The sequence below is a fragment of the Palaemon carinicauda genome, chromosome 28 (genome assembly GCF_036898095.1).
Source record: "Palaemon carinicauda isolate YSFRI2023 chromosome 28, ASM3689809v2, whole genome shotgun sequence".
Lineage (NCBI taxonomy): Eukaryota > Metazoa > Arthropoda > Malacostraca > Decapoda > Palaemonidae > Palaemon > Palaemon carinicauda.
The window spans coordinates 20078365-20092588 of NC_090752.1; the positions used below are offsets into that span (position 1 = coordinate 20078365).

The 14224-nt window shown below is 39.5% G+C and overlaps 2 protein-coding genes across 2 annotated transcripts in view; both read left to right on the top strand.

The window, feature by feature from the left end:
* The first annotated feature begins 3937 nt into the window (after positions 1 to 3937).
* LOC137621712 (uncharacterized) lies at positions 3938 to 5788 on the top strand. The gene is made up of 2 exons (XM_068352226.1): positions 3938 to 4542; positions 4675 to 5788. Exons 1-2 carry the CDS (start codon positions 3938 to 3940, stop codon positions 5786 to 5788), a joined length of 1719 nt encoding a protein of 572 aa, XP_068208327.1.
* Positions 5789 to 5942: 154 nt separating this feature from the next.
* LOC137621713 (uncharacterized) overlaps positions 5943 to 14224 on the top strand; it is a 32892-nt gene continuing 24610 nt past the window's right edge. Inside the window, exons 1-2 of the mRNA XM_068352227.1 lie at positions 5943 to 9294; positions 9649 to 10195. Coding sequence (XP_068208328.1) covers positions 5943 to 9294; positions 9649 to 10195 — 3899 coding nt within the window. The remainder of the gene's footprint in view (positions 9295 to 9648; positions 10196 to 14224) is intronic.

Genomic DNA, 14224 nt, shown 5'->3' on the forward strand with positions numbered 1-14224 from the left:
TGCCAGAGTTTTAGTTAGAATGTTCCAGCTTTGTACTCTTTTTCATGTTTCGCTCTCTTCTTGGTTCTTTTTTGTTGCTCTCTGCTTACTTTTTGTTCTTTCTTTGCCATTAGGTACCATTGGCCTTGCTATAAAGTTCAAGAGGACGTTGTAAAATCTCAATGTATATACGAACTGTGAGTAAAGAAACACACTTGCATCATAACTTCTATACTCCTTTGGAAACTCAGGCTGGTCTCCACTGTTCTCGAATATCGTAGTTTCCATTCGCCTACTCTCTATTAATGCCTTCCATCATTGCCAGACGTACGAAATTTTCAAACATAAGTAAAAAAAATCACTATATATATGGAAAATTAAACACGCAAAAACGATTCTGTTAAACTCTGTCATGGAGACGACGCAGTAAGGATGACAACCTCATTTAAAGACCACTTTATCATCATTATTTGTAAAAATAATTGGTTAAAACTTCTAGAGAGCATGTACGACATGTATCTGTATACATAAAACCAAATAAAGGATATTTGATTTTTTAAAGTGGCTATGTCAAACACCATAGCGGCTGGTCCCCTTAACGGTGGAGAGGATGACGCCAGAGGCAAGCTGGAAGTGGGATCACTGACCTGTAAAATACCAAATAACAAAGTGGAAGCACCATGAATATGAGGGCAATTCACTAAAAAGAAAAAAACAAAACAAAAAACAAAGATGAGTTAGTTCAACACAAGGATATGGTTACTGTAAAGTAATGAATAAAAAAAATAAAGCCTATAGTACTGATACAGGTAAAAATTTCATTGAAACTTTTATCTAAATAAGAAATTGAACTGAAAAGTATGAGAAAATTAATGAGATCATTTGTCTTTGAGACACCTGAGAAGACTAAGGTATAAATTCTCTATCCAGATAGAAATTTGATTTCTGTTAATAGACGAGCAGGATGGAGCAATTCTAGCTTGAATGTTATGTACAGATGAAGGAAGGGTGGTGAGTACAGACGAAATAGGAGAGGCTGAGTCATCAGTTAACCTATATCTAGAAGAAGAGGCTAGCAGAAGATCACCAATGAAGATGATGAAAAATATAATAGCAAGTGCTATTAATCATCACATGTAATATGAAAAGAATTGATAGGTAGAGTAGTGTAGAAAAAGGAAAGTGGTAATAGAGTGAATGTAGAAAAACAGATGTTTCAGTGTGGCTATGAAGATAGGAAAACCTAGAAACGGTTAGGAAGGTGGGATAAACGACCATTTGGAAAGGAAAGGCGTTCATACCCAGGCAACGGAAGTGTGTGCAAGATAGGATTGATAGCACCATGTGTAGGGGTGGTGGTGTTGAAGCCCTACTCATGATTTTTCCGTGGTGATGAAACGACTATTGCTTTGAGAGCTTCCATGCCATAACCGTTTGTGGCATTGATTAGTACAGTTTACAGCTCACCAGACCACCCAGTCATATATGGTTACCAGCATCTGCTGCTGATACGAAAAAAGGTGAGGGTCTAGGATTCTCACCCTTATTGGTTTACTGAGAAACCGTAAGGTTGTATCCTGCGGGTATCATCCCCTGGTGAGCTTATTTAGGCCTATGCTTACACACACACACACACACACACACATATATATATATATATATATATATATATATATATATATATATATATATACATACATATGTATATATGTATATATATATATATATATATATATATATATATATATATATATATATATATATATATATATATATATATATACATATATATTGTTGATGCCCAACGATTAACTGTAAATAATGTTTGTTGTCTATTTATCGCGATGGTTAATGTTAAGGTTTGCTGTGTGGTAGTTTGCTGGTTCGAGTCTATGCTCGGCCATATGAATTGTTTACTTGGTGTTGGGTTGTTTTAGCTAATTTACGCATAGTTCTCGGTCACGTGAACTTTATGGTAATCCACAGTGTCTTCCTGTAAACAGATGAGGAAACTTATCAGTTTAAAAAGTGATTTCATACAGAACCGATATAACGAATATAACGAAAGTTGGTATTTATTGAGGAATATTTGGACCGTTTGTTATAGGAACACAATTGTAAGTAAACGCCTATTATACTGTTTTGGAATAACGGATTCATCTTTTCCCATTTGTAAACCTAGATGTTACAAAACGTATGCCTTTAGATGAGCCTTAATTATATTGACTTTGTGTATGACCTTTTTGTAATTAGCAGTTATACATGCATAATTTACTTAATTAAGCTTTGCATATTGTTTCTATCAGTCTTAGTTATTTAACCTAATAATTTTGTGTACATTAGCATATTATTTATACGTTGATTTCTTTTTCATTTATCCATAGTAATTGAACCACATCACGTCACTTCTCATCACGTCACTTCACATCACTTCAAGTTATGCTACATACGTCAAGTCTACATGTATAAACTCCTAACAATATAACCATATCGATGTTAACGTCATGGATCTAATAAAGAACTATATGTGCGTGTCAAAATTGTGTTTCTCCATCATTCACGTTAAGCAATAGAAGAATAGTGCATTAACATCGTTCAATTAAATTGTTAAACTACCATCAACGACTTACGCGTTAATTCTATAATAACTCTTATACGTGAGTCTTAAGAAGTGGAATTACTGCCTGTTACAAACAACTACAGACAAGATGGGGGGGTCTGATGAGACTGTTCAGAATAGTGCTCCCGACGAAAACTCGGGTACGACAGTTGATATTCGAACATTAAAAAATAAATTGAGATCATCACTTGGTAACGTAACGAAAAAACGCAACGAACTCATAGGCCTCATGTCAAATCCGGACAACCTGCACTTGGTGAAAATGTGTCTAGAAGAATATAACGAAGCTTTCGATAAGTACAAAGAAAACTTCAATTGTGTCATGGATAACATCTCAGACGAATTGGAGGAGGACCAGGAATTGTCCAGATATGAGACCAAGGAAATTAGCATTCTGCAATTCCGAAACCATACTGGTGAATGGATAGCTATAAACGAAAAACGACTTGAAGAAGACCTGGAGAGTCTTTTAAGCCGATCTGGTTCAAAACGTTCTTCCAAACGGCCTTCTTCCCTTCCTTCTGGCAAATCGGCTACGTCCGAAAAGGTGCGAGCCAAAGCACGTCTCGCCGAGTTGCTTGCCGAAAAAGAACTTGTGACAAAGAAAAAGGAACAGGAGGCAAAGACAGAAGAGATTCTATTGGATATCGAAATGGCCAAGACTCGAGCAAAAGCACGTGTTTTTGCAGAAACCGAAAATGACATTGGCGACGACAATGTTGGTAACAAAGACAATGAGACACATACCAGCATTATTGCGCAACGAGCCAACCATCAAGACGTGAATGTTATGGTTGCTGGACCTAGTGTAGCTGCCCCTGGAATTTGTGCGAGTGAAGGTGCTAACACGGCTAGGGGTGGCAATATGGCTAACCAGGTTATACTCCCTGTCACCCAGGAAAATAGTGCCAGCTTACCCAGTTTAAATCCCAGCACTGCACAAGAATTTGTTCCCAGAAATTCTTCAGAGACTGTTACTAACACTCTTGCAACTCCAGTCAACGCTTCGAATGCCAAGTCATCAACGTTTCCAAATCTAGAACAGTATACGTATCCGCCTGTAAATATACCTGTGAACAGTAACTTTGGTGCACCCTATCCACTGCCTAATTCACCTCCAGTTAACACCATACAGCAGCAGATTAGTGGTATCGCCACAGCTCTAGCTTTGCCTGCACCGCAAGTTCCCAAGTTTACCGGTGATCTTCTGGAATACAGTGACTTCATACTGGAGTTTGACACCAGGATCTCCTCTAGAACAGCCAGCAGCAGCGACAGACTTTACTACCTTCTACAGCATACAGACGGTGAACCTAAGGACCTCATCAGCAGATGGCCATGCATATAGATGGCTTCAAACTACCTTGGAGGTCGGACTACTCTGACAGATCTTCATATTCTCAAAACCGTACAGAGGAATCCAGCCAAAACCCTCCAGATACCAGTACCAACAACGTTATTTCTCATGACTCCTCCATGGTTCTTCAAGCAATAATACCTGTTCGTTTAAAGCAGAGGGGAACCAACCGAGAAGTTCTCACCTACGCCCTCTATGACCCAGGAAGCACAGGGTGCTTCCTATCAGAAGAACTGAAAGATGACTTGCAAGCTTCCGGTGCTCAAACAAATCTGCGTCTGAAAACTATGCATGGGGAAAGCATAGTCAAAATCTACCTTGTCCAGGATCTCGTCGTCAGTGATATAAACGGCCAGAATGGTATACTGCTTCCAAAAACATATTCCAGACAAGAAATTCCAGTGAGCCATGATCAAATACCCCGTCCAGAACTGTTACGACGCTGGCCATATCTTCACGACGTGGCAAAATCGATTCCCGAAATAATGCCAGAAATAGACATCGGTCTACTGATTGGCAGTAATTGCCCACTAGCAATGGAGCCTCTGAAAATCATATCAACAGACGGCAAAGGCCCATTCGCTCTGTAGTATCGTCACGGATGGACAGTCAGCTCCCCGGTAGAAGACAACAGCGTAACGTCTACACATCGAGTAAACAGTAATCGCATTGTGACCGAGGACATTGAGCAGGCTACTGAAATTCTCTCCCCAAACAGAATACTGAATATTCTGGAAAGTGACTTTATTGATAGCCGTGTAGCAAGGTATCCTGGAGAGAAAGGATTGTCTCCAGAGGACACTACATTCCTGAAGAAGGCTGAAAGCAATGTCATGTTTAAAGACGGTCACTTTGAGATCCCTCTCCCTTTCAGGAATCAGAACTTAATGGTGCCAAATAATAAGATCCTTGCAATCAAACGAGCACTCTATCAAAAGAAGAAAATGCAAAAGGATCCCAAGTACCACTCCGACTACGTCAACTTCATTGAAAAAATACTCCAGAATGACTATGCTGAACGTATCCCAGACTCCCTGCTCACAGTCAAATCTGGACATGTGTGGTACCTGCACCATCATGGAGTGTACAATCAAAGAAAACCAGATAAAATTAGAGTGGTGTTTGACTGTAGTGCAAAATTCAATGGAATATCCTTAAACGATCAGTTGCTGCAAGGGCCTGATCTCACCAATTCTCTGATAGGTGTTCTAACCAGATTCAGAGAACACCAGGTAGCCTTCACTTGTGACGTGGAGTCTATGTTCTACCAAGTGAAAGTACCCAAACACCAATACAACCATCTCAGATTCCTCTGGTGGCCAAACGGTGACATATCAAAAGAACTCGAAGAGTACTGGATGAAGGTACACCTGTTCGGCGCAGTGAGCTCACCAAGTATCGCCAACTACGCACTTAGACGTGTCGCAGATGAAGGAAGCAACTTAAGTTCAGAAGTCGCCCATACAATTAAGCGGAACTTCTACGTCGATGACTGTCTAAAGTCTGTACCCAGTGCCACCGAAGCCAGTTCTCTGATTGCTGAACTGACTGCCGCCTGCCTGGGCTGTGGATTCAGACTGTGTAAATTTACTAGTAATGACGTCTATGTCCTAAACATCATCCCAGCTGACGATCGATCAAAAGAGTTAAAGACAAGAGACATCAATTATGACCCTCTGCCTACCGAGCACGCCCTTGGAATACTTTGGGTCGTCGAAATGGACACATTTGGCTTCTCATTGTTGTTGCCAGACAAACCACTGACAAGAAGAGGCATACTCTCCATAGTATCATCCATCTATGACCCCCTTGCAGACAGACCAAGGATATAGTCGGGCAAGACAGTTGCTACAACAAGAGTATGGTGATCCTTATAAAGTATCCCTGGCATACTTGAAACAACTAAACGAGTGGAAGCCGATAAAACCAGACGAAGGGAAATGTCTGAAAAGATATTCGCATTACTTGCTAAAATGCTTCAGCGCCATGCAAACACTTACTCACCTGGCTGTTTTTGATCATGCACCAAACCTGCAGGTGGTAGTCCAGAAATTGCCAAGTTATCTCCAGAATAAATGGCGCGAAAAAGCCACAAACCGCAGACTCCTCGAGAACAGGTCTTCGTGCTTTGGTGACATTGTCCAGTTTGTTATTAACGCAGCAGAGTGTGTCAATGACCCAGTGTTCGGCAAAGAAGCAATGCATAGAGAACTGAATTCTAGTAAACCATCAAAAGGGAAACCAACAGAATCTGCATTTGCTATGCAAGTTAATCATGAGAGCCAAAGTAGAACTCGTGGTTTTAGGTCGCCCTCCTGTTTTTACTGCAGCAAAAATCACGATCTGGATAACTGTGCAGATTTCAGGCAGAAATCTCTCGAAGAGAAAAGAAAGTTTATTATAGAGCAGCGTAGATGCTTCAGTTGCTATGGTCTGAATCATATATCGAAGGGGTGCATGAACAAGCGAAAATGTCACAAATGTGGCAAAGGTCATCCTACGGCCATGCATATAGATGGCTTCAAACTACCTTGGAGGTCGGACTACTCTGACAGATCTTCATATTCTCAAAACCGTACAGAGGAATCCAGCCAAAACCCTCCAGATACCAGTACCAGCAACGTTATTTCTCATGACTCCTCCATGGTTCTTCAAGCAATAATACCTGTTCGTTTAAAGCAGAGGGGAACCAACCGAGAAGTTCTCACCTACGCCCTCTATGACCCAGGAAGCACAGGGTGCTTCCTATCAGAAGAACTGAAAGATGACTTGCAAGCTTCCGGTGCTCAAACAAATCTGCGTCTGAAAACTATGCATGGGGAAAGCATAGTCAAAAGCTACCTTGTCCAGGATCTCGTCGTCAGTGATATAAACGGCCAGAATGGTATACTGCTTCCAAAAACATATTCCAGACAAGAAATTCCAGTGAGCCATGATCAAATACCCCGTCCAGAACTGTTACGACGCTGGCCATATCTTCACGACGTGGCAAAATCGATTCCCGAAATAATGCCAGAAATAGACATCGGTCTACTGATTGGCAGTAATTGCCCACTAGCAATGGAGCCTCTGAAAATCATATCAACAGACGGCAAAGGCCCATTCGCTCTGCAGTATCGTCACGGATGGACAGTCAGCTCCCCGGTAGAAGACAACAGCGTAACGTCTACACATCGAGTAAACAGTAATCGCATTGTGACCGAGGACACTGAAATTCTCTCCCCAAACAGAATACTGAATATTCTGGAAAGTGACTTTATTGATAGCCGTGTAGCAAGGTATCCTGGAGAGAAAGGATTGTCTCCAGAGGACACTACATTCCTGAAGAAGGCTGAAAGCAATGTCATGTTTAAAGACGGTCACTTTGAGATCCCTCTCCCTTTCAGGAATCAGAACTTAATGGTGCCAAATAATAAGATCCTTGCAATCAAACGAGCACTCTATCAAAAGAAGAAAATGCAAAAGGATCCCAAGTACCACTCCGACTACGTCAACTTCATTGAAAAAATACTCCAGAATGACTATGCTGAACGTATCCCAGACTCCCTGCTCACAGTCAAATCTGGACATGTGTGGTACCTGCACCATCATGGAGTGTACAATCAAAGAAAACCAGATAAAATTAGAGTGGTGTTTGACTGTAGTGCAAAATTCAATGGAATATCCTTAAACGATCAGTTGCTGCAAGGGCCTGATCTCACCAATTCTCTGATAGGTGTTCTAACCAGATTCAGAGAACACCAGGTAGCCTTCACTTGTGACGTGGAGTCTATGTTCTACCAAGTGAAAGTACCCAAACACCAATACAACCATCTCAGATTCCTCTGGTGGCCAAACGGTGACATATCAAAAGAACTCGAAGAGTACTGGATGAAGGTACACCTGTTCGGCGCAGTGAGCTCACCAAGTATCGCCAACTACGCACTTAGACGTGTCGCAGATGAAGGAAGCAACTTAAGTTCAGAAGTCGCCCATACAATTAAGCGGAACTTCTACGTCGATGACTGTCTAAAGTCTGTACCCAGTGCCACCGAAGCCAGTTCTCTGATTGCTGAACTGACTGCCGCCTGCCTAGGCTGTGGATTCAGACTGTGTAAATTTACTAGTAATGACGTCTATGTCCTAAACATCATCCCAGCTGACGATCGATCAAAAGAGTTAAAGACAAGAGACATCAATTATGACCCTCTGCCTACCGAGCACGCCCTCGGAATACTTTGGGTCGTCGAAATGGACACATTTGGCTTCTCAGTGTTGTTGCCAGACAAACCACTGACAAGAAGAGGCATACTCTCCATAGTATCATCCATCTATGACCCCCTTGGTTTCGCTGCTCCATTTGTGCTGCTGGCAAAGCAAATACTGCAAAACCTCTGCAAAGAAACCAATCTCGCCTGGGATGACGAAGTGCCTGATGATCACCAGCGACGTTTCAAACAATGGATTAGTGAAGTCCCGAACCTTCAGAAGATAACAATCCCGAGATGTCTGAAGTTACCACAGCAAGCAAAAGATACGACTTTTCAGATGCACGTTTTCTCAGATGCCAGTACATCTGGGTATGGCGCTGTTCCATACCTAACCTCAAACGAGGGTGGATGTTCGAAAACTTCATTTCTCATCGGAAAAGCAAGGGTTGTTCCATTGAAAGCAACATCTATCCCACGGCTTGAACTCACAGCGGCTGCTGTAGCTGTAAATTTAGGACAGAAAATGACCCTTGAGCTTGATCTCCATCTCAACGAAATCTGCTATTACACAGATTCAACGACAGTCCTTTATTACATCAGAGCTGAGAGAAAGCGTTTTCCAGTGTTTGTGGCCAACAGAGTCCGTCAAATAAGAAACTTCAGCAACGCTAACCAGTGGAAGTACGTTAGCACCGATTTGAACCCAGCAGACATTGCATCACGTGGAGTAAGTTCTGTGATATCGTCAGACATGACTCGTTGGCTGGAAGGTCCGGATTTCTTGAATATGCCGGCTTCAGAATGCCCTGCAAAGATGCACCACAGCAGCGAACCGCAGGTTACAGAAGAAGACTTAATGTCTTTAGTTACTACAACTACATCAGAAGAAGGATCACCATTTATGACTTTAATCACATATTTCTCCAGGTGGGAAAGACTGAAGAGAGCAGTAGCAGTATTCATAGCATTTTTGGCTTTCTTACAAAATAAAGAACAAACTATAAATTTAAGGACCGCACAGATCATGCAAAAGGCTGAAAAGGCAATCGTTTGCCTTATACAAAAGATCACCTTTGCAAACGAGGTCGAGAAACTCAAGAAAACAACCACGAAAGAAGACAAGAGAGAACACTCGCTACCAAAAACAAGTACGATATTCCGTCTCGACCCAGTGCTCATCGACGGAACTCTGCGAGTGGGAGGACGCCTCTCGAAAGCCGCAATGGACTCCGATGTGAAACATCCTATGCTACTGCCACAACATTCGCACGTCGCCACTCTAATCGTACGAGATGCTCATGAGAAACTTGGCCATGCGGGTAGAAATCACACCATTGCAGCAATTAGAGAACGCTTTTGGATTGTTTCAATCAACTCTGCTGTCCGATGTCAACTCCACAAATGCATAACGTGCAGAAAAATGAGAAAGCCATGCCAAGAGCAAAAAATGTCCGACTTACCTCAAGATCGTCTCGAGCCAGCTCCACCATTTACATTCACAGGCGTAGACTTTTTCGGGTCGTTCATTATAAAAGAGGGCCGCAAGGAGCTCAAACGTTTCGGCGTCATATTCATCTGTCTTGTCAGTCGCTCCATTCATCTGGAAGCTGCTAACAGTCCCGAAACGGATTCCTTTATTCACTGTCTGCAACACTTCATAGCCCGTAGAGGTACGGTACAAGAAATCCGATGCGACAACGGGACCAACTTCATCGGAACCCGGAATGAGCTGAACAAAGCTTGGTCAGATCTGAACCAAAACAAAATCCAAAACAAACTACTGTACATGAATATCGACTGGAAACTCAACCCACCTATGGCATCACACATGGGCGGCGTATGGGAGGGCCAGATCCGTACCATTCGTAAAGTTCTATCTGTGCTATTCTTCGACCATGGGACTCGCCTCGATGACGAATCATTCCGCACACTACTCTGCGAGGTAGAATATATTATGAACTCAAGACCGATCACGACCTGTTCTGATGATCCTGACGACATGGAACCACTAAGTCCGAGTCAAATCCTCCATATGAAGTCACCCAAGAGGTTAATACCAGGACCTTCGCAACCAGAATATGTGTACTCCAAAAAAAGGTGGCGTAGAGTACAATATTTGTCGGACTTGTTCTGGACCAGATGGAAAAGGGAGTGCATAGTCAGCCTGCAGCAACGCCCCAAATGGAACAAACAACAACGAAATACACGGGAAGGTGACATCGTGCTCCTGAAAGACGAGAACACGCCAAGACTTCATTGGCCACTAGCACGTGTAACAGAGGTATTGCCAGACTCCAGAGGCGTTGTGAGAAGCGTCAAACTTCGAACCCAATCTTCTGAATTGCACAGACCAGTGAGCAAGCTCGTACTCTTGCTTCCAAAAGAAGATCAAGTGTTATAGATATTATCCAGAGACACTATATGACATTGATATATTTTCTAGTTCATATCTGTTTGTCAAACTCATTTTTATTTTGTTGTGTTTATCGTTTGAATGTTCGTTCCTTAAGCTTGTTTTATTCATGTTCTATTCACGTATTGTAGTATGAAATGAAATATTAGTTGTGCATCTTATATTTTTTTTGTAAATCATACGATTTAGAGGTCGAGTATGTTGATGCCCAACGATTAACTGTAAATAATGTTTGTTGTCTATTTATCGCGATGGTTAATGTTAAGGTTTGCTGTGTGGTAGTTTGCTGGTTCGAGTCTATGCTCGGCCATATGAATTGTTTACTTGGTGTTGGGTTGTTTTAGCTAATTTACGCATAGTTCTCGGTCACGTGAACTTTATGGTAATCCACAGTGTCTTCCTGTAAACAGATGAGGAAATTTATCAGTTTAAAAAGTGATTTCATACAGAACCGATATAACGAATATAACGAAAGTTGGTATTTATTGAGGAATATTTGGACCGTTTGTTATAGGAACACAATTGTAAGTAAACGCCTATTATACTGTTTTGGAATAACGGATTCATCTTTTCCCATTTGTAAACCTAGATGTTACAAAACGTATGCCATTGTATTTTTCATTCAAGTCAGTATATGTAAATTTACGTTGTTATCAAGAAATATATTTTTATTTCACGTATTTTGTTTCGAAGTTTTATGTAAATTGTTGAAGAGTGCTGTACGAAGAGGTACGAACAAGGGCTTATGCAAAATTTTATGTGGTATTGCATCATATTTGTGAGAAATTATGCAATTGTTATATTTGCCACTGTGTTTAGAAAGTTAGTCTTAATCTTTTTTTTTTTATTATTTCGAGAAGGTAGGTAGACGGAGGTAGCTGAGAGAGACTCGTTTCACTGGTGCATTGGTAGGCGTCTGATATGTAATCGTTGGGAACCTTATGTCGTTAGGCACAGCCCCCAAGCTTCTACACCTTTGACCTAGAAGAATCTAGAGTAATTAAGTCAATACATAAGCACTCACAGGGATGCAGAGCAGCAGAAGAGAACTAGCCTGTCCAGTGAAATAGCCAAAGTTCATCCTCTCTCTCAAGTACCTTGAGTGTGTGTGAGTGTCCCCTCAAAAATAAACAAATCTTCCCCAACGTATATCATATGTAGTGTGTTGAAATGTTAGAGAAACTTTAAAGTAATTTCAAATTCATTGTGTTGATGTGAGTGCTGGTATTGTGTAAATTTTGTAACTGGCCCTATGATACTTATGTGAAAACGTGATTAATATTTGATCTGCTTTCTGGTTAAAACTTCGTGTGAACTAAAATCTTGTAAGTTTATCAGTTACTTTATGTAATTTCTATAAGAGTTTAATCATTAATTATCAAGATTAGATATTTGTGTAAAAATTTAATTTCCAGTGAAACAAGTGATGATATAATTTTCAGAGTGTGATATTTTCTGGTCTTAGTCTAAGGTTTTATTCAGATTTAATATTTCAAGTCCAGTGATTATATAATTTTCAGAGTGTAATATTCTCTTGTCTTAGTCTAAGGTTTCGTTCAGATTTAACATTTCGAATTATTTATTTTTGTAGTAAATTCTTTCACAGTGTTGTAGTTTTTATAGAATTTATTTATTTTTGTAAAGAGTGTATTATTTTGATCACCAGTGATTCCTACAGAACTCTATCGTAACCTTGTTTAAGAATCAAAGTAAGAGGTTGTTTTGAATAGTTCTTAATGATAATTACCCAGTTTGTTTTAAGTGTGAGTAAGAGACCTTTGGATATTCAGTGTTTTTTTATTTTGCCTTTTGCGGGTTATATAATTTTCTCAGAGATCGGGTATTAATCAAGTATAACAGAGCTATGTAAAAATAAACTGGTGAGTTAGGAACTTGTGAGGTTGTGTAACTCGTCAGCCATTATATATAAAATATCTACTTTTGGTGCCCAGACCAGGGATCATATATATATATATATATATATATATATATATATATATATATATATATATATATACATACATACATACACACGCATATGTAGATGCAGTAGGTATGTGTACGGTGCTACTTCTAGTAATTGATTGTAAGAAACTCAGTGGTGATCAAACTTCCACAATTATAAGTGTGACACTTTAGAGATCTACAATTGTGTACGGAAGAACATTGCCACATAAGGAGATTTTTAATATCCTGCAATCTGATTGTTTTTCTTTAATGTGCCCACTTCAGCCACGACATAGAAACTCCAAGAGCAAGTATTTAGAGCAAGTCTTCTGGAGCAATCTGGACGCATAATCACGCCACATATAAAAGACACGGCAAGTGTAGTAACACTTCTAGAAAGAAAAATATTTTCCTCGAAAGCTCGGTGCCGCCGACATAAATAAAGGTAAAGCAATCTTTGACCAAAAAACTAGCTGGATTTTTCTCTTGGAAAAGATATAGTTTTCTTACTTATATATATATATATATATATATATATATATATATATATATATATATATATATATATATGCATATATATATATATATATATATATATATATATATATATATATATATATATATATATATATATATATCTTTACTTCTATTGCATCCACAAATGATAGGAAATGGCAACAGTAAATGTCTATGGGTTATTCACCAATATGACAAGGCTAGATGAGACTCTTCAACTATGGTAAGCTGATCTTCTAAGTGGATGCTCCAAAATAAAACCATAATCTGTTCTGGGATAATGCCAAATTCTTAGTACCACGGCCTTCCAGTTTCTTGATTTAAAGCTCTATTACCTGTGCGTACACCCAAACACACTTTGTTGTGAGTCTGGTCTTCCTCTTCTTTTCTTTTCCAATGGTGTATAGTGCTGGCTTGATAGACGACCTGGATACTTGGTGGTTTGTAGAAAAATTGCTTTTCATGCATTTTTTTTTTATCCTCACTTTTGACCTTCATTGATAATACACCCATTACTTTACTCCCTTTATTCAAAGAGACTAATCTGAAACTTAGCTTGACATGGTGTCCCAGCTCTAGCTTGATGGTAAATTTTATACATTTTTGGTTTATTTTTAAGGATAATCATGATATTTTTATGAATGTGATTTCAATAATAATGATATTGTTGTACTTAAGAATAATTTTGCTTTTATGATATAATTGTTTATTATTATTATTAATTTTTTTTTTTTTTTTTTACATATATGTACATTCATGATATCACCAGTAATGTTTAATGGTAACGGACATCACAGCTATATCGCAGACCTAGCAGTCACCTTCAGACAACATGATATACCGGTACTGTTATGTTCAAATACTTTGGTTTCCAGAATACGTCTCAGTGGGTTATTCCAGTCTGCATAAAACTTATTATGTATAAACTGCGTCATTTCTAGGGTTAGGAGCTAGGAAGTGTAAATCAGCACTGAGTACCTTGCTTCTTATAAATCTTGTTATGAACGTGGATATCCTGAATTTCAAGTCATAAAGCTCTGTAGCAAACATAACAACCTTTATGTATGGTTCATCTATCGCCGTTTAGACTTTGATGATACTTTTTTAGACACCCATCTTACTATCATTGCTGATACACAGAAATATGTTAGAATGACCCATATTGTGTTTGTTGTTATTTATCAATAGCAGTCTTAGAAATT

Excerpts from the sequence above, each read along its gene's own strand:
- LOC137621712 (XM_068352226.1), top strand. The coding sequence starts at position 3,938 with ATGCATATAGATGGCTTCAAACTACCTTGGAGGTCGGACTACTCTGAC. Across the intron at positions 4,543-4,674 it reads GGCAAAGGCCCATTCGCTCT|AATACTGAATATTCTGGAAA; the intron begins GTAGTATCGTCA and ends CTCCCCAAACAG.